Here is a 26671-nt window from a genome sequence, read left to right on the forward strand (position 1 = left end):
TGTTAGTGAGTACTGACCAAATCGGCAAACGAAATGAAATGAATGGAGTTTTACGTCCTACTTTTCTGCACCATGTGGGCTAATGAAGACAGGCAATGCCATGCAGGGTACAATGAGAGAAATTTTATCGGGACAACGGCATTAGCCTGCTCTTTGTCTATTTCCAACTGTCGAAGGACTTTTCCATGTCAGCCCCTCTTACATTCATCACTGACACTAAAAAATCCAAACCGGTATCGTCTCGACCTATGCTGGGATTGAACCTCGGACCTTCAGTTTAGCGAGCAAGCGTCTAACTCACTGAACCACCGCGGCGCAAAAGGGTAGTTATGCCAAAACCTTTGGTAAGAGTGATATATTTTTTTTGAGCCGATGGCTTTAACGAGCCACAATAAAAGAACACAACTTGACTCCATGTGCCCATATACCATGTTTCATATGCCACAGTGAAATTTTGAACTTGGTGTGTGAACGGGCCTTTACAGGTGCAGGTAATTACAAATCGATACATAGATTTTACATTATGTATTGGTTTTATTTACTATCGTATAGAAAATCCATAATTCATACACACGAATACAAAGTGTCGCCACAATGGAACGTCAACTATACATAAAGACACATTTTCATTATTGGCAATATAAAAGTAGTAGATTTTCATTCTGTGTCGATGAATGAACCTTTGTTTGGATATCTTGATAGTACACCTTTAATAGCTGTCTGCTTTTGGTGTCTATCAGGACGAGAGTAACTACTATGAACTTCAGAGGGTTATTTTTATTGTGTTTATTGGTTATTTTGCTTGAATCAATTGCATAGGTTGAGATGATACCTTTGGATTTTTCAACCCCCGTCAGTGATGCATGAAAGAGGGGCTGACATGGAAAAGGCGTTGTTTGGATGGGACAATAAACTGAGGTCCTGTGTGCTACAGCCTGTGCATGTTAAAGATCCCTCGACGGTTGGAAATCAAAAAGAGCAGGCTAATGCAGCTGTCCTGTCAAAATTTCTCTCATTGCAGACTGCATGACGTTGCTGTATTCATTAACCCAATTAGGTGCAGAAAAGTAGGACGTAAAACTCCATCAATTGCAGATCTCTGTAATCAGAATTTACATGACTGTATATTGAAAAAAAAAACTCTCACATGGAAAGTAATAGTAAAAAAAAAACGAAACAAATGTCAGTAAAATGAACCTTTATTTTTTTTAGCCCTATTCTCTGTTTAGTTGACATCTTCTGATTTATTTTGTTCTTGAATTAAATTCTGAAATACAAAAATATTCATCTTTGTATCATTTACAAATAAAGCAAGAAATATCTCTTCAGCTAGGAGTATAGCAGTCTGAAATCATATCACCCATAAAGGGCTTGTAAGGAAGCTTTCTAAATATTATATCTGTATCAGGTACACTGATAGCATCAATTTGCACCATTCCAAATTTTCCTGCAATTCGACAAAAAATTAGTGTTTGATGTCACTAATCGCAAAATATGCTTGTTACACATAAGGCACTTTGCGATTAGGGATGTCATTAATAATCTAGTGGAATTTCAGGAACAATGGATTGGAATGGTGCAGTTTTTGTAAAGTTAGACAATAAAACAACTATAGAAAACAGGAAAAGTGGGAGTTCACATTTTGACCCCGCCAACAGTATATAAAAGTATATAAGACAGCCCCTGCCGAGTGAGTATTCATCAGTCTGAAGAGTTCAACTTGAACGGAACTAGTTACTGCAAAAATCAGGGATAACTAGTCGAATAAGCCAACCTTATCTCATTCAATAAAACAACTAGTTTAGAAGATAAAGGAAGATGCCAATAAAAGAATTGGTTTAATCACCACCAGAATTGGGACAACTGATCTACCATCATTTAAAGAAAGAGGGTGGCAAGCAGCTGTTACACAGCTTGATAGAAGCTCTTAAATGTTAAATACCCATGGCAATTTTCAGAATCAAAATGAATCGTGGAAGGTATCCCTTACAAAGGCTACTCAAACTCATCCTGATGCCACTCTTTCACTGGGTTTATCAGCTTCTCATCATCTTTTACAAAGTCTTTATAATTTAAACAAACCTCTAAAAGTTGTTCATCAATTTTTAGGAACTGTAGCAATGGAATCAACTGTTGTCTGGCTTTCTCTGTACAAAACGTTAAACTGTCATCTTCACTGTTTCTATAACTCTGTAGAAATATTTTCTTAGCAATCCTGAAATGAAATGGAAGATGGGCAATGCCATGCAGTGTGCCAAGAGGGAAATTTACCAGAACAGCAGCATCAGCCTCACTTGCGGTGTCAAGTGACAAACTTCATTCTTATACCTTGACTGCAATAGCCCCCTTTCTTGTATCACAGAATGCAGCGATTTGATTGGATTGTGAACCAGCAAATACAACCAATCAGAACCCTCGACAAAAATACTGTGAATGTTATGTCTCATTGTTTACAGACTTACTATCAAATTGGTACAATTACAAACTTCTGTGATATCTAGGTAAGAACGGTAGTTACTGCAGTCAAGGTATAAGAAGCAGTTGGTAATACTTGACATTGTGAAGCTGTGGCATCAGGTGTTCTTGAAGATTAAATATGCAGTGTCGTCTAGGCTCTTACTTACAGTTTGGTTCTCTTTTCGTCAGTACTATCAGTTATCAAGAGTACAGCCCCTTTCATAAATAAACCAACTGAATTATTAGGTTCTAGTTTTAATAACTCTGTTATACTCTTGTCAAATATTTTCTTTACGTCTTCTATTTCAGTTTCTTTCTTCTAAAACAGTGAAAAAATAACAATAACAGAATATGATCTATTTTAAATGAAATGAATGGAGTTTTACATCCTACTCTTCTCCACCTAATTGGCCTAATGAAGACAGGCAATGCCTTTCAGTGTGCTATGAAGTAAATTTTGCCAGGACCTCGGCATTAGCCTACTCTTTTTTTCAACTGTTGAGGGATCTTTAAGGACACAGTCTGTAGTAAGCTGTGGCTAGGTTTATTAGTCCATCTGAATGTTTAGATGCTTTTCCATGAAAAAGGGAAACAGGGATGAAAAATCGTAGGTATTATCTCTACCTATGCAGTGATTGAAGGCTGGCAACCACTTTATCAATCAAGAATACTTACTATGAGAAGTTGGTAAGATAAATGTGATATTTGTAACAATTGCCTCTTTCTCTCTCCAATGCTGTAATTCCAAGCAATAAATTATTACCAAAAAGATTAAGATAGCTTGCCAGGCAAGGTAACATACACCCACTAAGTGCTATCCAAAATGATAACATAATGTCTTTTTTCACAAAAAAGCAGGGGCAAATTCATAAGCTAATCATATGCTGACATATTGTTGTCTGTAAAGAATCTTGTATTACAATATGTATTTCATAGCCAAATAGAAGGTAGTTATTAAATTACCTGTCATCAGCTATAGTTGATAAATATTTCTGTATTAAATCTACTGCTTCTTTCAATAAACCATTTCTTATATAACTCTGAATAATAACCTAAAATCAAGGGATATTGTTGTATGATAAAGTTTAAATAAGGTTATCGCCACAAAATCATTCTTAAAGGCACAGGTCCATCCTTTTTTTTGACCAATCATACTTTAGTCTCAGGTAATCAGTAATACTGTTCAAACCTCAGCATTGAAATTTTAGCCTTCAAATCTATGTGTATCCAGAATTACACATATTTAAAAGTAAAAAAGATAACTAGTCTTTTCTTGATACACTGCCATACATAGAAAAGACATCTATAGAAAAAGGAAGAGAAATTTCTAGTCTATATATATTTAAAGGAATTATGTGATTTTCGTACATTTCTAGTACTTCTGAAGACTATTTAGAGTAAGAATTACCTTGGTAAGATATGTATTTTCTTTATAATCAGCTATGGATGGTGTTTTGTTGTCTACTATTAGATCTTTTAATAACTGACTTAAATCACAGTTCTTATAATCTTCTACCATCTAAAACACACATTCTTAAGGTTATAACTTTAATGTATTTTACACATGTCCATAAAGTTAATGAATTGGATTTTTTCATCCTATTTTTCTGAATATGTCTAGGGATTCCTAAGCATTATTGCCATTGTATTCAATGAATTTTCTATAATCAAACAATCTAAAAATTGGAATTTAAAAAAAAATCATCCCATGCTATTGTATCGAAAAGTATTTGCTTACCTGAAGTAGAAGTTGTTTACTGTTTTCTATATTGCCAAGAACTAATAAACAAATTAGTTTCTGTTTATTACACCATAATTTATAATTCATTATATTCTTTACTTCCTCTGGAATAGAATGTTAAATTGTCTTTAAAAAAAAACAAATTGAGTTTTCCATCCATCTTTCAAAACGTAAAATAACAGAAATTTCTAAAATACAGTTTTTAACTTTCACAGTTGTATTACCTTGCATTATTTTAACAGCAGTTGTATTACTTACCATTATTTTAACAGCAGTTGTATTACTTACATTATTTTAACAACAGTTGTATTACCTACCATTATTTTAACAGCAGTTGTATTACCATTATTTTAACAGCAGTTGCATAATTTAAAAGTACTTACATTATTTTAACAACAGTTGTATTACCTACCATTATTTTAACAGCAGTTGTATTACCTACCATTATTTTAACAGCAGTTGTATTACTTACATTATTTTAACAGTAGTTGTATTACTTACATTATTTTAACAGCAGTTGTATTACTTACATTATTTTAACAGCAGTTGTATTACTTACATTATTTTAACAGCAGTTGTATTACCTACCATTATTTTAACAGCAGTTGTATTACTTACATTATTTTAACAGCAGTTGTATTACTTACATTATTTTAACAGCAGTTGTATTACTTACATTATTTTAACAGCAGTTGTATTACTTACATTATTTTAACAGCAGTTATATTACTTACATTATTTTAACAGCAGTTGTATTACCTACCATTACTTTAACAGTTGTATTATTACAAAAAAGTTATTTAAAAGTTATATTACTTATCATCACTCTATAAGTTGTATTAGGTATCATTATTTTATCAGTTGTATTACTTATCATTATTTTGACAGTTGTACCACATATTACTTTTTAACAGTTGTACTACTTACCATCATTCAAACTGTTGTATTACATACTATTATTGACTATTATTGACAGCTGTATAACTTACAATTATCAATCAATAATTGTATTATTCAAAATCATTTTAAAAGTTGTATTACTTACCATTATTTTGCAGTAAATGATTAAGATATTGTAGCTCAATATTAAGTAAACGCTTATCATTCTCAGTACATAATCTAACACTTCCTTCTGCATGTAAAGCACATAGAAATATCAACCAATTCTTTATACAGCCTGTAAATAGAGAAAGAAAAAAAATGAAACAATAATCCATATTTTGGATGGAAAATTACTTTTTAAGGATCCTGTCTACCAGTGGGTCATTGCCTAATATTAGTGGCCTTGATCTTTTCCTTGAATATCCATTTGAAGTGGTTTGACTTGAACAATGAGAAAGACGACTTATTCAATAATTGGGGGGTTGATTTAGGTCTTGAATATTTGAAAAAAGTCTTCAGAAGTACAAGAAATATACAAAAATCGTACAATTCTTTCAAAAATACCTCAAACTAGCAATTTCTTTTCCTATTTCTATATATGTCTTTTTTAAATATGGCAGAGTCCATAAAAAAAAGAGTCGTTTTTCTGAAAATTCAATACATATGACTTGAAGGCCCAGATTTCGACAGTGAGCTGTGAACACTATTTCTGATTGATTGAACGAATGGAAAACCTGTCGCTGTTCAGGTTATCCAAGCAAATGACATAAAATTCTAAGGCAACTCGGCAAATAATGTACAGTTGAGCTGAGCTCTATTTTAGACTACACTTAAATAAAAACATATAAATAGAAAGGTTTGCATGTATTCCTCCACAAAATAACCAAACCATACCTGGATTTTGAAGTAGTAGAATTTGTGAATTTCGTAATGCGTTGTTTTCGACTATAGTCTGAGAATGGTGTCCTGATTGTAGCTGGGCCAATACTAATATCCCATTGTTCTCAACAACTTTACCAGGCTGAAAAAAAATATCAGTTTAAATTTATGTTTATCCCAGAAGTAGGACTTAGTGTTTTTCAAAGGAAAACTATCAACAGGACGAGTAAATATTCAGAATTGTGTGTCTACTATCACTTTCAATTCTGTTGTCACAGAAATTCTGGGATTCATTATTGATTACCGGCCTTTATTGCTAGATTATAGATGGCTACTGATGTCTAATTATGATACCACTGGTATAACACTCTGTCTTACAGACGGTAAAAAACGGCGACAAATATCACACTGGTTTGATATTATAAATTCTGTAAGACACATGATAATCTTGAGATTTAACTTATGATTTGCCAAAAAATGTGCCCGCAGCATTAAAGGCAAGGTTTGAACATTTGAACTTTATGTTTATTTTAAGAGGTTGTACCTCTTTAATCAGATTATCATGACTCAGCATTAATCATTCATAATCAAAACGCCTACCTTTGTGTCACTATATAATTCAGCTATTTTTAGACTGTTTAAAGATGTCTGACTATATTGAGGATAGTACTGTACTAGTATTTTCGCTAGTATCAACCAGTTAGTACTATTCAATGGATCAGTATGTAATGATCTCTGTAATATCCTTATTCCATCATTGATCTGGCCCTGAAATTTCAAATAATTTATGCTACAATTGTGAAGAAGAAATGAAGATAGCTTGCCAGACAAGATAACATACACTCATAGCAGCAGTTAATAAATACAATGGAGATAATGATAACTGTTATGGTCGCCTAATTGACTGATTGCACTTTCATGTGAGTGTAAATATATGGTCGCTGGTCAGGTAATGGAGGTGGTGTCTTAACAGTCATTAGTTATATTGAAAAGGTGAAGGGGGACTTTATTGTGGTCGCATATTGAAGGTGGTTGTTTAGTAGAGGTGGTCTCATGAGCAGGATTCACTGTAATCAGAAGGGTCAGAAGAGCAACAAGTTTCTATCAAAGCGACATAATAATATAACCACAGTTTCATCCAAATTTATCTTCTATCACATTAACTAATTGATTGTGACAAGTTTTCATAGTCAAGAACAATCAGGTCCACTTAAGATTCCTGAGATCTCATCAAACCAAATTTTCAAAAGGACTTATAAAATGGCAATAATGCACTGTGACTTTTTACGCTTATAGTGTTAACCATATAGAATAACTAGCATTGCCATGTTTTACTAATTCTTGAATTTACCTGTGCTAGATGTTGAGCTAGTATTAAGACTGAAAAAGTTCCTAAAATCACCTATGTAAAGCACTGGCCAATGTCAAAATAAAGCTAGTGTTAACCATATAGAATCACAAGTATTATCATGTTTTACTAATTCTTGTATTTACCTGGACTAGCTGTTGAGCTAGTGTTAACCATATAGCATCACAAGTCTTATCATGTTTTACTTATTCTTGTATTTACCTGTACTAGCTGTTGAGCTAGTGTTAACCATATAGAATCACAAGTATTATCATGTTTTACTAATTCTTGTATTTACCTGTACTAGCTGTTGAGCTAGTGTTAACAATATAGAATCACAAGTATTATCATGTTTTACTAATTCTTGTATTTACCTGGACTAGATGTTGAGCTAGTGTTAACCATATAGCATCACTAGTGTTATCATGTTTTACCAATTCTTGTAATACAGCACCAACTAATGTGATATCACTCTGTAATAATCCTAATCCGCATAAAGCCTTTAATCCAAGCACTGATGGAGGTGTTACCTGAGAACTGAAATGAAAATTTCTTTTTTAAAATATAAGCACTTTACAATTGTATACATGAATATATTTTGAGGGAGTAGAGCAATCTGTTGAAGCATTCTGGCCACTTTTCTCGAAATGATCAGTGCAAGAAGTTTGACCAAGCGCTAGGTGATATCTCGAAGACTTAAGTTGTCTTTTCAACCAGCAAGAAAAGACCTAACAAAACAAAAATTAGAATGACATCAGGTGATCTGTAAAGTGGAAATGCCCTGCTAATCTTTGGTTAGAACCATCATCATTATTGAAAAAACCTATGGAAACTGACCTTTTAAAGAGATATGTTTTAGCAGTAGCTATATCATCTTGTTGATAGGCTATCATACCTAATACAGTATAGATATGTGATTTATCTTCATCATTTGTAGCTTTTTCTAATGCACTTTCATATACTGTAATATATAACAAAAAACATTTTTATGGCTGTGCTCCATTATAGTCACAATTTTTGCTTCATTACCAATTAGAACTCTCTGTTTGTAATTAACCTTTTTAGAACAAATTCAGTTTGATTAAGAAGATACATAGATATACATAACATATTTTAGAAATATTTTCAGGTATAATTTACGTTTTTTATAATGAAAATTTTGCATAATGCCCCTTTTTAAGACAATTTTCTTAAATTTTGATCTATATTTTTCATTTATTTCAGCACTTAAGAAGTTCTCACTTTTCAGACCTGCGATCAAATATTCTGAAGATTTGGAGAGTGAATATTGCTTGATGATTTACATATTTACCTTTAAAACTCAATCCCAAATTGCCAGATTTATATAAACTGTAACCATAGCAACAAATATCTTCTAGTTGATCTGTAGTTATTGTTGAAAATATCTTGACTGATTTTTCATATTCACCAACTTTACTATGAAGGGAAACATGATACAATAAGAATGAGAAGATGGAGACTGATAAGGTAACAGGTCATTGAAACCATGATGACACCAGGAAATGTGTTGCGCAATCCCACAATTCAAGAAACAGGTTCTAGATAACACGCTTTGGTTGGTTGAAAATAATGTCATTAGGACAGGATTTTGGTAGAAAACTTGTTAGATCATAATGGAGAAAAGAAATTAGATTGTACCATCAGATGCAATGACAATGTACAATACAGCCTCAATTGTAGACACAGTAATTATCAGACAGATATGAGAGTGGGCTCATACGAAATCGGAGAAACTGTGAAACATAGTGAAGCTAGAATCCTCTAACCAACAGGGGTGGTCTCAATTGAAAAATCCAAAAGTAAGATCTCAATATGTGCTGGGGTCACCCCTGAAGCTGACGGAATTCCAGTCCACCTTCAAATTCAGAAATGATTATCTGATAGTTCAGGAAGGTAAAATTTCCCTCATTGCACAATGCACAGTGTTACATGTCTAAAAATTGAGATGTAACTTACCACAGTACTCTAGCTTGATTAATCTTGGCTTGATTTAATTTAACTTGATCACCTTCTATTTCTAGTAGTTCTACACATCTAAAATATTAACACAGAATCAGAAACTCAGAATGCAGGTCTAAATCACATTCTCTTTCATATAACATCTCATTGGCCAAACCTCTTTTAGTTTTAAAAGACTATTCATACCCCCAAAAAATGACAATAAAATACAGGCCATCAAAACCAATTACAAATTTTATCATAAATATCCATACAACTTTAATAAAGGGATAATTCCTCTTAATAAACTAAGCATTATAACTGCAAAAAATATTGAAGGGCCTTTGTAATAGTTTCAACAGAAACGCTCAGTTTAAGGGAAATTGCAAAAACCTCGGTTGTTACAAATTAGAACAAGCAAATGGATGCTATCAGTGTCCCCAATATACACGAAGAGTTAACAAAACAAAATACCAGAAGAAAAGAGTCTCGCCCAAGAAGACCCAACATAATTCACCATTCATTACTGAGTCAAATTCAGCTTATGGAAACTACCAAGAATTGCTGAATTCGAAGTAACTTCATAAGATTCTAATCACTGGACAAGACTAAGCTACAACAATATAGTGAACAACAGAAGGTCTGAAACTCCAAGTTACTAACCTTGTTAAAGCAGTAAGAGAAGATCTATATAATTTCTGTTGTTCCAACAATAAACCATACATATTTAATGCTGTTATATCATCCTTTTCTCTTTCTGAAAAACACAAAGTTTTCAAACTACAAAACTATTTGACTTAATCCATATTTGAGGATGGATTGTAGCCTAGTTAGTTAGAGCTCTGGAATCTTGTTGTAATTTGATTGGTAATGGTGTTGGAAATAAAAAGGCTTTAAAAGTACTGTAACCTTATTTATAAGTTACTGATAAAGAACCTAGTTGAAGTTTTTTCAACAATTACTTGTGTATTTGTTAAATAGGTATTGTGTATTTTTTTAATTTTTCATTATATTGTCCCCATGGGCTGAATGTTAGACAGGACCATGTCCTTGTGTATTGGGTCTAATTCTGACCTATTTAAAATAAAGAGTTTATTATTATTATTATTAAACCTCTGCAGCTTCAAGAAAATTTGAATCTTAAAATCCTAAATTAAGATTATTTCAAACTTAAGTCTATTAAACGACTGGCCTTTGACCCAACAAGCTCATATTCTCTTTACTAAATCTTATTGGGCGAAGATGTTTTCTTTACCAATCATATTCCTTGAAACAAAATAATATGTGTAAGAGATTCTGTAGAGTTCACCAAATTTTGAAAGCTCACATGAACTCACTTCAATTGTTTTCATTTAATAATTACCAATATATGACGGCAATAATGGCCTGGTAGATCAAGGGTGAGGCAAAGAATGGGCTCATGAACCTTTGAAAGATAATGATGAAACCTACCTAAATACCTTGTCAATGTATCTGCAGCAGATGGTATGGCAGCCATTTGTTTAATACAATATTGATACAGATCTGTATGGTGTTTTTTAGTATCTTGTAACACTGTACACACCCAGTGAGCATAGCCAATACTTCCTTCAGGCTGGATTTAAATAAATTCATCAGTTTAAAGATGGGTTCCCTTATTTTTATTAATGAAAATGAAAATGCTAATACTTATATGAATAGAAAGTAGAGGTGTTCTAATGACTTGGAAAAATACCCGTTTGTCTCACATGTCCATAATTAATTCATAATTAGCTCAATTAGAAGAGAATTATAAAGCAGAATTCCAATGAGTGACCGATCAAGAAAGGTTTAAAAGTATTTTTTTTGTTTATCCAGACTGTACATACATGGACATTTATGATTAGTTAAAACTCTTAATTATATGTAATAAGAACATTATCATATGATAATTCATTAGAAACACCAATTCATCAAATAATTTGCTTAATTTGACACCAACAAAAATAAGGAAACCCATCTTTAAAGGAAAATGTATACATGAAATCTGAAATGAGTTCCTTTTTCGATTGGATTAACATATGATGTCAATTTGAAATCACATATACATATATACGAAATTTGTAACTGGTTACATTAAAATGCAAATTGGCTAAAAGAGAATAAATAACAAAAGCCATACATGATAACTGAGCTCTGTGGTATGTCTATATAAATCCATTGTATCTTCATGTCCAACTGTTTCTGCTATCATAGCCTACAATTACAGAATAACAATTATGGCTGATCATTAGACCATGAATCACAAATGGAAATGTCACTTGAAATTATTCAAAAACTTGTGCTGTGCAGGCTATTTATCAAAATAGTTCTTAAAAAGAGCCTTTGGACTTAAAGGCTATCTGCCAACACATCGGCAATTTTCATGACAGCCTAAAATACACATAGGCTCTAACCATTATGGCATGCACAAGCTTATTTTTCAAACTGTAAAGCCCTACAATAAAGCTTGACAAACCTGTCCAATCCAACAAGCAACATAGTTAGGATCTAAACTTTGTGCTATTTTGAAAGCTTCATGTGACAACTGTACATTATCATTCTGTAGATATAGTGTTCCAAGGTTAGTCCAGGCCACAACATTCTGAAAAATAAAAATATAATTTGATCAGAATTGACATTTTTTTCTCTGATCGTTTAAAGATGGGTTTCCTTATTTTTTATTGTCAAATCAAGCAAACTATTTGATGAATTGGTGTTTCTAATGAATTATCATATGATAATGTTCTTATTACATATGATTAAGAGTTTTAACCAATCATAAATGTTCATGTATGTACAGTCTTGATAGACTTTTTGACCTTTCTTGATCGGTCACTCATTGAAATTTTTCTGGTAATTCTCTTCTACTTTAGCTAATTATGAATTAATTATGGACATATGAGACAAACTGGTATTTTTCCAAGTCATTAGAACACCTCTACATTCTATTCATATCAGTATTAGCATTTTCATTTTCATAAATGAAAATAAGGGAACCCATCTTTAAATGTTTGTTTAGAGCTCATAGATGAAGACTGACGATTGGGACAAGCTTAGTCAATGGCTATTTGGTGTATAGTAGATATACCTAATGAAGATGTTAGCTACATGGATTCTTCGAAAAGGATGCCGAGTTGACAAACCCACTGAAGTTCCTTTTGACCCATCATACCTTAGTCTCAGAAATAGGAATTTTTAAGCTCAAGCTAATCTGTAATAGTGTTCACAACTCACAGTCAAAATTTGAGCCTTCAAATTCGTGTGTGTCTAGAATTATCCTTGTTTGAATGTTAAAATCTTTTCTTGAGTCTCGGCCTTATATAGAATAGACATAGAGAAATAGAAAGTGAAATTTTTAATTTGACATATATTTGATGGGAATTATGCGATTTTCGTACATTTCTAGTACTTCTGAAGACTATTTACATATATTCATGACTCAAATCAACTTCCAAAAATGGTGAACCATGGCCTTTAATGTAACTTACATTGGCTTCACAATGAATAGATTTGATAAAACTATGTTGAGCTAAATCTAGCTTCATAATATCTACAAAAAATAAATACTTATTATCAAAGATGTCTCTTCAAATCATCTGCAACTATTACACATTTCTACCGTGTTTTACTGTAGCAGACAATTTCAAATTAAGGACCAATAGAATTAAACATGGTGTCATCTTTTTTTTTTAACCTTCATGTTTCTACCTGGTCATTTTAATGATTTGTTTTGTAATGAATACACACATGAAACATGTAATTATATATGAAACACCTTCGTTTTTGGTGTGGAATAAGTCTACAGCACAAAAATTTGTATCAGACTATAGCTCTGCTTTGGCAGAGTACAAAGCAGTTGATTTAATAAACTTTGCATCACTTTGGAGAAGCCACACAGAGCAAATTTCCGACTTTTGGCAGTCTGAATTTATATCAAGTATCACTTACATTTAGATGCTGAGATGACGCCAAGAGCATTCCAATGTAAATAATAATTAGAATCCAAGCTAACAGCTTTACGTAAACACTGTAAACATTTCTCACTAGTTGGTTTACTATCACTGGTTGTCAACGGTAACTGATAGTACAATGAAACACCTAAATCATGCCATAACATAGAACTTTCAGGTAGTATCTTCAATGCTTTACCATAACACCTAAACAAAACAAATCCAAAGAATCTTCAAAGAGACCTATGAGAATAGTTGAATTTTTTCAAATCTATATATATAAAAGCTCTAAATAGAGTTTAATTGTCTAAGTTTGCTTAATTTGTTGTCTGAATCCTAAATGGACTATTTATGCTGTGCTCGATTGGTTAGTTATGAACACGTTCCACCTGATCCAATTCCGGTTACAATCGGACGGTACGAAACCAAACGTGTCAAAATTGTCCCTTTTATTTGTCTCTCTGCCATTTTGAATTTTGTCTACACCCCCTTTTATTATCAGCACAGATGGAACGCGTTCTGAACTCTGTATCACATTCTTTTATTGAATGCATGAATCCTGATCAATCAAGCGCCCCCTATTTGTAATCTCCTCAGATTAGATTTAAATGAGTTTAAAAAGAATACAACTTGATACAGAGTGCTCTTCTCCTTCTTGGGACTACCTGAACACAGTCATTATCCTAATCTTACTCAAATAAATACTATTTTCTACCTGCTAGCAATATCTAAAACTGTTAATTTGTCAACTTCTCTGTATTCTTCTGTTTTATCATCACATTTCTCCAGTAGTTTAACTGGTACACTTATACTGAAATACACAATGACATTGAGAAAACTGATATCTGGTAATCCTTTTTCCATCTTTGGTCAACATGAATAGAATTCCCATTAAAAGTACAGGCCTAGTTCATGAAGCTTGGATTATATTATATTTCTAATTACTGTTATACTATATAAAAATATAGTTCAGTTAGTACTAAAAAAAAAAAAAAAGGTGAAAATTGTTGAAAGGCATATGGTGGATCCTGAAGGGTTCTTACAATTCTGTGTTCTTGGCATCCTGAATCTTAAAAATTTGTTTGAAAATTGTTCAGTAAATATAACCCATGACCATCATTAGTTTGATGTGACCAATCAAATGACGTCATGTAAAGTGCCAAACACTCTAACCAACTGTGCTATAGATCCCCTGAAACAATCACTATGCAGCTGAGTTTTTCAATTTGGTATCTCTTTGGAAAGTTCACCCTTGTTCTCATTGGCATCACACAAATTCTATGTTTTTTCTTACCATGTATCCTTTGATAATGGTTGTACTAATAAACAAACATCACCTAATAACTTCCATAAACAGGACATATCACTTCTCTCACTGGCTGCTCTAAAAAATAATAAAGATGAACAAGTTGAATTATTTTGCTTGTCATGACATAATCATGATAAGAGAAATAAATAACCATGATAAGGGAATTTTAATAATCATGATGAGGCAATATAATAATCATGATGAGGCAATTTAATAATCATGATAAGGGAATTTTAATAATCATGATGAGGCAATTTAATAATCATGATGAGCGAGTTTAATAATCATGATGAGGGAATTTAATAATCATGATGAGGGAATTTAATAATCATGATAAGGGAATTTAATAATCATGTTAAGGGAACTAAATAATCATGATAAGAGAGTTCTATAATCATTTTAAGAGAATAATAATCATGATAATGGAATTCAATAATCATGATAAGGGTATTTAATAATCATAAAAGAATTTAATAATCATGAGAAGGGAATTAATAATTATGATAATGGAATTCAATAATCATGATAAGGGAATTTAATAATCATGATAATGGAATTTATCAATCCAGTACAACAATGTAAAGGAGTGGAAATACTGTAACTTACTGAGTGAGATATTTCAAAGCCTGTTGACAATTATCTTTGACTCTACCATCTAGATTCTCTTTAATATGATCTTTACCTAATAATAAATAGGTCTCACCAATACCTGTAAATTCAGAATCAAAAGTTGTACAAATAACATAGCAGTGTGAGCGCGAGCATATTTTTTCGCCCAAGCACAGTGAATTCTAAAATCGCTCAAAAAATTTACCTGTGTGTCTGTTCACCTCAAAAACAATCTCGACATATCATATGAATCACCAGAGTATTTTATTGAATGATCAATATCTCTAGACCAATCGGGAGCATTGGCTGTTTCCACCAATCACCATCAGATGGCCGATGGAATAATTCTGACGAGTGACATATGCTCTGCCCTTAGCATAAAAAATCAAAACCCATGTTACATGACAGTACAGGGATTCTTTGAAACATAACCAGACATCTGAGAACAAAATTAACAGCAAATTATTACAGCAAAAGTATGTAACAATATTTTATTTAAGTGCTTATAGGTATACCTTTCAAAGCAGGAACATAGTCAGGAGATTTTTGAAGAATTAGTTTATATTCTTCTATAGCTTCAACATACATTCCTAAAATCTGTCTAATAGTTGCTATTCTAAAATTAAATAGAACCTCATTATGTGGAATGAAAGCTATGAATTATTAAAGGCGTGGGCACACAAACAATCTTGGTCAGAGATACTTGTTGTCCATTACAGTCTTGTCAGTTGTCTCGCCAACTGACATGGACACACAAGGTCAGTCGTTTTCCATCTTGTCCATAATCACGTGCAGAGCATGCAAATGAAAGGAAAAGAAATCTGATTGGATGATGACGCTCGGTCTTGCAGACGATAAAAGTATCAAAGACAATTATCAAACTTGTTTGATACTATAAATCCTGTCAGCGACACGATAATCTTGTCGAAGCACAGGCACACGCAAGATTTTACTCAAGACTCTAATCGGCAAGAAAATTCTCTGACCAAGGCTTGTGTGCCTATACCTTTATGTACCAGAGTTTTGCACGATTAACACTAGATAGACTGATTTCATAATTCATGTACATATTTATGACTCCATGTGAAAAATTGTACATGAATTAAATACCCATAATCCCATTCAACTGAATAAGGGGCCATAAAAATGGTGTTATAGAAACAAATGATACGAAAACTTACTGGTATAAACAATAGAATGATTCTTCAGCCAACTACAAATATATAACAATATATAATGTCATTACATGATATAAAAAAAACTCACAGGAATGTCATGCAGTTTGCAATGAGGGAAATTGTCTTTAACAAGGTTGATGTTTTACAATTCATAACCAGAAGCACAGTGAAGGAATTTCCAAGTTAAAACCCTAAGATACTACATGTATCTGCATTGTAATTTGAACATACATGTTATATAAATTATTACCTCTGATGCTTTGGTAAAGGCTTTAAGAGCAGCAGTATAACTACCTCTGTTAAAATAGGCTTCACCTAGACACTCCCATACATGACTACAAATATAACAGAAACATTGATGAAGCCACCTTAACAATTGCTTTCCCATTTTGATAGAGCTCAATTTCAGCTTTCCATACAACTCTTCAGATTTGGAACTTCATATGCGACGACATTTAAAAGACTATCTCAAAAACTTCTTTGACAACATGTGGCATACCCAAACTGGGATGTGAGATCCCCGCCACTGATTGCAGTGCATGGAGGTGGTCTGTCAGCAGAGCTGTGCAGCATTTTGAGGAAAGTTGTCTGTTTGAGCTAGACCAAAAGAAAGAGCAGTCCCTGCTATTACAGCATTTGCATGCTCGTATTGAGGCTACCCTTGTGTGTCCAACCTCCACACAGGAGTCTTCATACATAGCATTGGAATTGCATGACACCAATATCCAATCAAATATATTGATTTTAAACTAATTATCTATTTGACCTTTAAATGTAAAACTATGAGTATACCTGTCTGTTGGATCAGAACGTAAAGCAGATTGAAATGATGATATAGCACCTATAGGATTATCTAACTTAATCTCACATAATCCTAATCTTAACCATGCCCATTTAGCACTACCAGTATTAGCCTCATTTGTTACTTTCACCAGCAAACCATAAGCTCCTTCCTAGAAATTTAAAGAACATGGCCTTTATTCAACATAGTTGACATAGCAGAATGGATATCTACCAAAACAGGGAAAAGGAGCCAAATTTCAACATCCCGTTTGGATCATTAGGATTAACAATTTCCACTTTATTTTATTTTGGGTTCACAGTGCAACATGCAAAGTAAGTTAAAGCAGAAAATCACCCCCAAATTTCTAATTTCAACAAAATTAAGCAAAGAAATGAGATTTCAATGGTGGACGTCAGAAAGTGACATAATTTGGACATAATATCTAAAACATTGAATTTTTGGAATTTACTACATTTGCTGGTGCTGTCTAATACCTTGACATCATTAGGCACTTTTCTTGGAAATTTTCTATGGAATATAAGTTAAGCCTTTTTTTCTTTTGTAAATCATACCATAAAGTCAAAATGCAGACAAGAATAAGGAGTTACCGACATATTGCTTATAAACTCTCTGCCGAGGGCTCTGATTGGCTGTATTCTCTAGTGTACAGTCCAATCAAATAAACTCTCATGATAAAAGAAAAGTGCTTATATATGTCAAGGCATAAGATGAAGTTAGTAACACCTTTACATTGTGAGGATGGGTTTCAATGCATCAAATTTTCAAGGCATAAGTTATTGATCTTGTTTAGTGCCACCAACTAAACCAGCATCACTTCTTAAGATGTTTCAACTAACCTCATCTCCATCATTAATCATCATATCACAGATAGCAGCTCCACTTTCATCTAATGATTTGTCTAAATGGTAGGATTTCTCATAACATTTTCTCCCCAATCTATATAGACAGTAAAATAAAATATGTTAAAATATTAGGACAGAATTAGGACCAATACACAAGAAAATTCAGACCACAGGGACAATAGAATGAATGAATGAATGAATGAATGAATGAAAAATATACAATACTTCGATTGACAACCTGTTCAACAAATACACAAGTTATGCTTACGTGATCAAGTACACAACCAAAAGAAAGGCACAGAAATACACATATAGTCATATGGAAGAAAAAAAAGTATACACACCTGTTGTCTTTCCTGATGTTAACATAATAATGACCCAAATATAGAAAAGGTTCACCATTTTGTGGATCAAACTGAGCAGCCTAGAATAGATATGAAGCAGACGACATTAGTAGATTTACAAATCAGAACATTATTTGACAATTTAAAGAGTGCTCTTTCAAAAAGGCGAGGAAAATCATCATCATATTACTGTCCTTCAATGGTTGCTCACTGCTATTGTGTAACTAGTTGGATTTTACAACCCGATTTCCCCCTGTCAGTGATGCATGAAAGAGGGGCTGACATGTAAAAAGCGTCTAGTTATTCGGATGGGACAATAAACCGAGGCCCTGTATTTGGCTGAATTAAGTTTGCAATTAATCATCCTGTCCATATGATCCTAGACTGTATAAATATGACTCACTTTTAAAAATGTGGTGTAACATTTCTGCTGAAGTTCTGTATCTTGTAATTTATCTTGTAATATAGTCCATATTACCTTTCCCATTAAACACCATATATTACTGAGATTATCATGGTCTTCAGACTTATTACATAGTTTCTCTAGTCTATAGAATATAAACAATAAGAATATTCATTTCGTTTATTCCTGATTATGGACAGAGGAGGCGCTTGATTGGTATATTCTTCATGTTCAGGATTCATGGAATCAACCAAAAGTCCAATGAAACAATTTGATATAGGGTTCAGAATGCAAAAAATAAGGAGGTGTAAACAGTTTTCAAAATGACATAGAAAAGAACAGAAGTGGTTATAAAAAATAAAAATAAATAAAATACAAAGGGAAAGTTTGGTCTGATTTTTATTAGACTGAAGAATTTTTAAATGTGAATTGTGTCTTTCCTCTCAATAACACTTGATTTATTTCCTAATCTTTTATGAAGATATATGAGTTATATGATGTTTTTTATATTTGACAACAGACTTACCTTGATAATGCCTGATCATACTGTTTGTTATTATAGTCATCCCAGCTGAAATAATATTCCTTTATATTCTCATAGCCTGTTACTGTTTTAATTATTTCCTAAAATATAATAGAGAATGAAGAAGATTAAAGTGGCAGTGTGCATCGATGTACCCAGTTGTATGTATGGCTCTTACATGGAAATAAAACACCATTTTGAATATCTTCCTCCACATAATAAGTCAAATTTTCAAAAAAGCCTTCAAAGCACATTTACAGCGATAGGGATTATCTTCATAATGACATTGACCTACAAAATAAAAAGCAAAAGAATCCATAATGAATTGTTGCCTGTACAGTGAGCACGAGTTGCCAAATATAGCTAAAAGAGTGAAAACACTACGTCGTCCACAATATTTTGGTGAAAAATCGATAGGGATCATCTTCATAATGACATTGACAAAAAAAAAATCAAAAGAATCTGTAAAGAATTGTAGCCTGTAGAGTGAGCAGGAGCCAAATTTGCCAGGGTGATTACAATATACGCCCATAATATATTAGTGGGCGAATAAAAATCTAATTGTAAAAAAAAAAGTTAAAATGCAGTATCAAACAAGGATTACTCCTTCCAATGTAATTATTCATTATGGGCTACATCATTTGATGCAGTGTTACTAAGCTTACCAAAAAACCAATAAATTTACCTTCATCTGATCACCATGATTTTGCTTGAGATAAATTTTACATAATAATAACTTATACTGGTCTTGATCTTTATACTGCAATGAAAGAAATCCATAAACCATTGATAGAATACCTCAAGCCACAAGAAGAAATTCCATGGGAAAGCTAACAAAATATCATGTCCAACTAGTTACACAATAGCAGTGAGCAACCATTGAAGGACAGTAATATGATGATGATTCTGTTTTTTTACCAAAAGGGATATGTGTTCAAATATATTCTCTTGAATTCAAATTTTCAACTCAGATCTTAGGCTTTCTCACTATATCCCAGGGTGTCTCTAAATGCATATGGTCCCATGCCACACAACGAAATGATCAGCAATGCTTGTTTCAGAAAAGTAATTCAAGCCCTAAGCCATGCCACTAAAAATCTAACATAGACGCTCAAAGCTACAGAGAAATGGCATGGAAAAGTGGCAATTTTCTTTGGTCAGAATGATAGGATAATTTTTATAAATTTACATTGAAAACAAACACATTTCTTTCTTAGAAATTTCTATCCAAAAACTTTTTACTTTGTTCAGATAATAAGAGTATATTATGTTTAATGTAAAACATACCTTTTGTAATATTTGGAGAGCTTGATCTAAAGAGTTAGGTGTACCAATATTATACAAAACATGACATTTCAGCAAATCTAATTTATCTTTTATTATGTCTTTCTTCATTATACATATTATCTTCTTATTGTTAGATATTACTGAAAATAACACATAAAATAAGATATACTAAATACCATTGTATCACGAATACAGGTTTTGACATGGTCTTATCAACCCGTATTAAACTAAGCCCACTACACTCAAAGTAACATGTTTCAGGTTCTGTTTTAATATTTTGTAATATCAAAATTAGACTTACATTGATAACAATCATTGATATATTTTAAACTATTATGGTTATCTCTTAGTTGATATAAAACTATTGCTAGTACATAGTAACCAATAGCAACCATAGAACATTGACTTATACCTGAAAACAGAATTAAAATCGTCATTGTAAACGTCCAAAATTTGTCTTTTGTTCAACCATATTTCAAAGTCTCCAAGATCAACTCCCAAATGTTATAAACAAAATAAAGATAGCCTTGCAAAGCAAGATGACATACGCTCACCAGCAGATTTGATTGCTAGTACCAATCATTGTTTGTGGCCTGTAGAAAGAGCAAAAGCCACGTGTAAATAGATGGACGAACAACAATGTTTCCATACTACGTGTGGGCATATAAAAATCAAAAGAATCCATTAAGAATTGTTGCTTGAAGAGTGAGCAAAAGTTGCACTATATAGCTAATAGAGTGAAAACGCTAAGTCGGACATGATATTTCAGTGAAAAATTATCAGATCATCACAACAAAATAAAAATCAAAAGAATCTGTATAGAATTGTAGCCTTTAGAGTGAGCACAATCCAAATGTCAACAGACGGACAGACTGACGTGGTGATTACAATATAAGCCCAAACTATTTATGTGGGCCTTTAAAAATGGGTACATTGCAAATTCCATATATTAGATCATACAAATGTATATTCTGTCCTTAAATTTTAATTATTCTTTCTTTTCCTGTATTGTAAAAATTCCACAATTTGAATCTCTGGCCCTTTAAAAAATAGTCAAGCTTAGTGTGGAAAACGAAATTAGTACTGCATGTCTACATAGTAAGAGTTTGTTTATATCTTGTGTCTCAATTCATCAAATTAATTTTCAAATATACTAGAAGCTAGTCTAATAATATAGCCACAATACCTTGGAGTAATAAGAGTTTAGCTTGATCATATTGTTTTTCAACCAACAAACAATATCCCTGTAATAACTTTAATATACCACTGTCGTCTGCTATTATTTGTTTAAATTCAATTAGTCTTTCATTCAGATTGACTTTCTTCATCAACTCCTCTCCACCTACAAATAATAAGCATTTTTAGATATTGGCAGTCATTTGTTATTTGGGCTGAATTATTTTGGGAAATTATGGTTACCTGGCACCTAAAAGTTGATTTTTTTACAGGTAATGTAAATAAAAATCACTCAGACGCTCAAGAAGAAAAAGTTTTCTGACGCTAAAGTAAATTTGTGAGTTCAAGGTGTTGTTTAAAAAAAAAACAGATTGAAACTATGGAGGCTAAATTCCGAGGTGATGACTGTGTCTCTGTTTTACCAACCAGCTATGGGAAAGACTTTCTTTGAAATGCAAACTGCTGAAATTAGTTGAAGACACTACTTTCGTTTTACTTTGTTACATAAGAATGTCTTATGTAGTTTGGTTTGAATCACGACTTTAACATGGATGACAACAATGATCGTTTTCTAATTCTGGTAAATGGGATGACTGCAATATGTCGACAAATTTCGAGCGTTCATAAAAAAATGAAAGTAAATACCTATCATATCTTCAAGTAACTGTATTATAATATATTCTTGTATGCCAGGAGAACTTGGGTAAGATGTTGATAATCTTTTTATTTCATCTTTAAATACCTCTCTTGACTTGACCTACAAAGAAACTTAACTTATTTTGGCAATTTCACTAAATACATCTTAAATAACACTGAGTAGGTGGTCAGTATCATTCTATTCAATTCACACTCAGTATTCAAACAATCTTATTAGAATCAGATAATAATTTCGTTTCTTTTCGTTTCGTTATTTGGCCTCCATTGTAATTTATCAAGATTACCAAACTTACTTACTGGTCACATTTCAAGCTATTTATAACAGATCAATCACACGCCACTCTCCGCCAATCAGAATCACTTTTACAAGCAAGTATCAGCAGTCTCACAATCTCATTGGTCATATTGCTCTACTTTGGGTTTTGCAAATCCCCAATTAATGGTCGATATTTAGACACAAGTTCTGCATGACGCACTGTGATTGGTTGAAATGAACAGTATGTGACCTTAGATCAAATCTTTTTAGATTATAATGGAGATTACAAAGTAATGATGAAATGAAACAAAATTGTAATCTAATTCTAAAAGGGATAAAAAAAAGTTTGAAATTAAAACAAATGATCTTACTTTTAGTAACAATGTAGAAAATTTCTTCAGCATTGCTTCCTTTTCCTCATCTGATAGATGTTGACTCTTTAGACAGTCTTCATAACAATTTATCAACTGAAATAAGAAACATTAAATCAATTTTCATTGTAGTAATAGTAATAAAAACAGCTTTCTTCCAAAGAAAGAGAAAGAATCAATTGTGCAAGTGCATGTGCAGGGATAAATGATAAATTATCATAAACTAATACTAGCCACCTAAAAGTGAGTTGGAGCCACTCCCATAAATTGTGACATTTCTGTCTGGCCTAAAACACATCTGCGGAACGGGTAAGGCTAGATTTGTCGGGCATGTAAATATGGTGAAATCAACAGTACTGATTTGACCAAATATTGTTAGTCAGTTGCATCATCAAAATGACTAATCAATATATTGGCATCAACACTTCTGATGCAGATCAAGGAATGTATAACTGTATCAAGTATGTAGGCCCCAGTAATGTAAATAGCTTACATAATCAGAATCAGTGTTAGTTTGTGATTCTAAAATAGGTAATAATGACTTCTGTATATTGAAAATCTCATCTTTATCTTGTATTAAACCAAGCAGTTCCTTGTATACTATTATACACTGAAATTATCAAAGCAAAATTCTAACATTTTTTCCACTATGGTTTTAAAATCTGTAATTAATTTTCATGATTAAAATGAAGGGGGTGATCTTCAGCTGTCTGTACATATACAGGTTTTTTGTTCAGCTAAACAAATAAACACTGTATCCTAAGATGGATGACAGGATGAATTGGTGTTTGCTCACCTTTTCTATTTGACCAATATCCTTTAATAGACCACCTAATCTTTTTAATATTTCTACCTTCTTCTTCTCATCTCTATATAAATAAAAATGAAAATATAGATTTCTTTCAGAATATTTAAATATGATTATTATTTCCTTTCATGTTGTTTACAAATTCCACAATTTTAATCAAACAAAATTTTAAAGGAATGATGTTGAAAACTGCTCGCCATATTATTGCGGTAAATTATGATAAAGACTAAGTAGGTGTCACACTAATAAAGGTGATGCAGAAGTCACATTTCACTTTATTCTGAATAGTAATAGCAGGTATTAAAATAAACAATCGATATTTGGATGGTGTTTATGAAAATAAAAGACTTTAATTCATAACCAAGAATTTTAAGATCTGTGCACAAAATTAAACATGTTGGAATTTGTAACATGTTGGAATTAGTAACTTGTTGGAATTTGTAACATGTTAGAATTTCTTTCAACATAAACACTATGAGGATCTTTTTTTGGATGCAGGATAAAATTATTCAATTGTTTGAACTTTTGAGAAGTTTTTGCACAAAAATATTTATTATGATACTAATACAATGTGTGGTTACCCTATCCTGTATCATAAACCTTACCCTTCATAGAGCTGTATCAATTTCTCATATACAGTGACCAGTACTGGTTTATACACTGATACATATACTTGATTCTTCTCATAGAAACTACATAATCCCTAAAAAAAAAAACAAGACAGTCAAAGAAAGCTTGTGTTCTGTAGCTGCTACCAATGTTTTATTACCAAACTTTTTTTTTTAGACTTAAGGTTTTGTTTTGCAGCTCAGATGGTTTGTACTTGGTTTATTTTTTATACTATTAGGACAAAGGAATCTCAAAATCATTTACTTGATAATAGCCATGATGCAGTCAATTTGGTCAAGTTAAGAACACACTTACCTGCCAGGCTAGAACTTGCTCTGGATTACTCTCAGTGGCTGTTTTATAGGCTTTCAATGCCTGCTCATTTTTATCAAGTTTTTCAGCAGCAACACCAGTAAATACCAGAGCATTATAATTCTTATTATCATGTTCTAAAATATTCTGTAAAAAATGAAGTCACATTTAACAGTTTTGAAGTCCTATATAATCAATCATCCCTTCATAGTAAAAACTAGGAATTATTTGAGTGTACCTTTGTAAAGCCAAATAACTTGGACTAACTACTTATCTGCTTGACTCTGACATTAAGATGGAAATTTTTCTTGGTTCAATATTTTGGAGGTAGGAAGATTTCAGACAACCCGAAGGTCAGGACTCTGATCAGATTGAGAAAGTATAGATTTTCAGCCAGTTATGCAGTCAGAAGGGGTTGACATTGAAAAAGTGTTTAGTCTTTTGGATGAGACATTTAAACAATGGTCCTGTTTGATGCAAGCTGTGTTCATTACAGGTCCATAAAAAGTTCAAATGTGAGTAGGCTATTACTTCTGTTTGGTAAAATGTCCATTGCCTGCAGGTGTTGTATGGAGCAGCAAAATAGGATGGGCAACTCCATATCATTTAGTTAGATTAGATATCATTTAGTTGAAATTATAGACCTCTTTTCAAATATGGTGCGGTAGTCAATGTATTCCAATTTGAAAATCATTGATATCAATTTCAGTTTGACAATCATCAATACAAATTTTAATTTGACAGTCAGCAATATAAATTTCAATTTGACAGTCATGCATATAAATTCCAATTTGACAATCATTGATACAAATTACAATTCTGAAAATCTCACCTGGCAATGTTCCAAGGCAACTTCATACTCTTTCTTAGATATAGCCTCTCGAGCGCTTTTCAGGGCATTTTTAATACCTTTACTATCCATAGTTGGTAAACTGAAACTAAAAGGTCATAACATGTCACTGATAGTTACCAATAAATTGCTTTAAACCAAATAAAGTTCTAAATGATGAATTGTGGCATAGCAAAACCCAAAGAGGCTGTCATATAATTGCTCTATGTTGGATTTTGCTATCCCACAATTAGTCATTGTTATCAAGAAAACAGTTAAACATGACACACTCTAATCAGTTAAAAATAACGTCATTATAACTGGACAGCAGTGGAAAACTTGATTAAACCAATTCATAATGTTTCATATTTTCCTTCGACTCACAAATCATTCAAATGTTGTAAATAAACATAACTATATGGTGCTTACATTCATGGACTTTATTAGTATGGATATGTTGTTACAAGCATGAATACAAATTTGGTCTCTTTCAATGCACAATAAGTTCACAAATTGGCAATAAGTCCTGTCTAGAAAAGCACAGACAAACTACCGACAGTAACATCACTCCAAGTAGGTGGTAGGGTTGCCATTTGCGCCTAGGCCCCCTTACATAGATGATAGAGTAAGCTAAGACATCTTTAGTTTAAGAAAACCTAGACCAATGATGATAAATGATAGATGAGAATTCACTCAATTTCTCAATTTTCTTATTTAATTATTTGTTGAGATATCCTGGTTTCTCCTGCAAGCAGATGGATATCACCAAATCATCACTACCTCGGACTACAATGTAATACTGATCCAAGCAAATGCAGAATGTTTCGGATTATGTCCTACCGTTCTTTCAGTTTCAGTAGTAGTACTGGTGCTTGTAGTTGTAATCATAGAACTGTATGTCAGTTCTATGTAGTAATGAATTATTAAGACTAAATTCACCAACAATACTCAATACTCAATGTGTGTATGGCAGTTTGGACAATGGTCTCAAGTCATGTAAAATGAGCCAAATACAGAAGTAGATCGTCCAACGTCTGCAGAAGCCAAATGACGGTGCAATCTTAACATGGGGCCAAGTTCGTTCAACTCAACCTGGAGTTGTGTTATTTTTGACTGAAGAAAGCGAACTGGCTATTT

General features: G+C 32.5%; 1 protein-coding gene across 1 annotated transcript; it reads right to left on the reverse strand.

The window, feature by feature from the left end:
* Nucleotides 1-1181: 1181 nt before the first annotated feature.
* On the reverse strand, nucleotides 1182-25627 carry LOTGIDRAFT_230642 (hypothetical protein; the record flags this gene model as incomplete). Its single annotated transcript, XM_009049670.1, has 42 exons — nucleotides 1182-1267; nucleotides 2083-2215; nucleotides 2625-2776; nucleotides 3133-3193; nucleotides 3421-3509; nucleotides 3866-3976; nucleotides 4196-4302; nucleotides 5244-5375; nucleotides 5975-6101; nucleotides 6560-6727; nucleotides 7682-7844; nucleotides 8145-8268; nucleotides 8620-8744; nucleotides 9285-9362; nucleotides 9930-10023; nucleotides 10719-10860; nucleotides 11407-11481; nucleotides 11743-11868; nucleotides 12755-12816; nucleotides 13215-13423; nucleotides 13932-14027; nucleotides 14511-14600; nucleotides 15132-15234; nucleotides 15650-15750; nucleotides 16316-16347; nucleotides 16563-16647; nucleotides 17105-17265; nucleotides 17954-18053; nucleotides 18304-18383; nucleotides 18707-18851; nucleotides 19233-19330; nucleotides 19915-19989; nucleotides 20517-20656; nucleotides 20818-20928; nucleotides 21703-21858; nucleotides 22338-22449; nucleotides 22977-23072; nucleotides 23470-23586; nucleotides 23773-23845; nucleotides 24390-24487; nucleotides 24709-24852; nucleotides 25538-25627. The coding sequence occupies 42 exons, from the start codon at nucleotides 25625-25627 to the stop codon at nucleotides 1226-1228; spliced, it is 4623 nt and encodes a 1540-aa protein (XP_009047918.1). The 3' UTR covers nucleotides 1182-1225.
* Between the last annotated feature and the right edge of the window lie 1044 nt (nucleotides 25628-26671).

The sequence above is a fragment of the Lottia gigantea genome, assembly GCF_000327385.1.
Source record: "Lottia gigantea unplaced genomic scaffold LOTGIsca_14, whole genome shotgun sequence".
NCBI lineage: Eukaryota > Metazoa > Mollusca > Gastropoda > Lottiidae > Lottia > Lottia gigantea.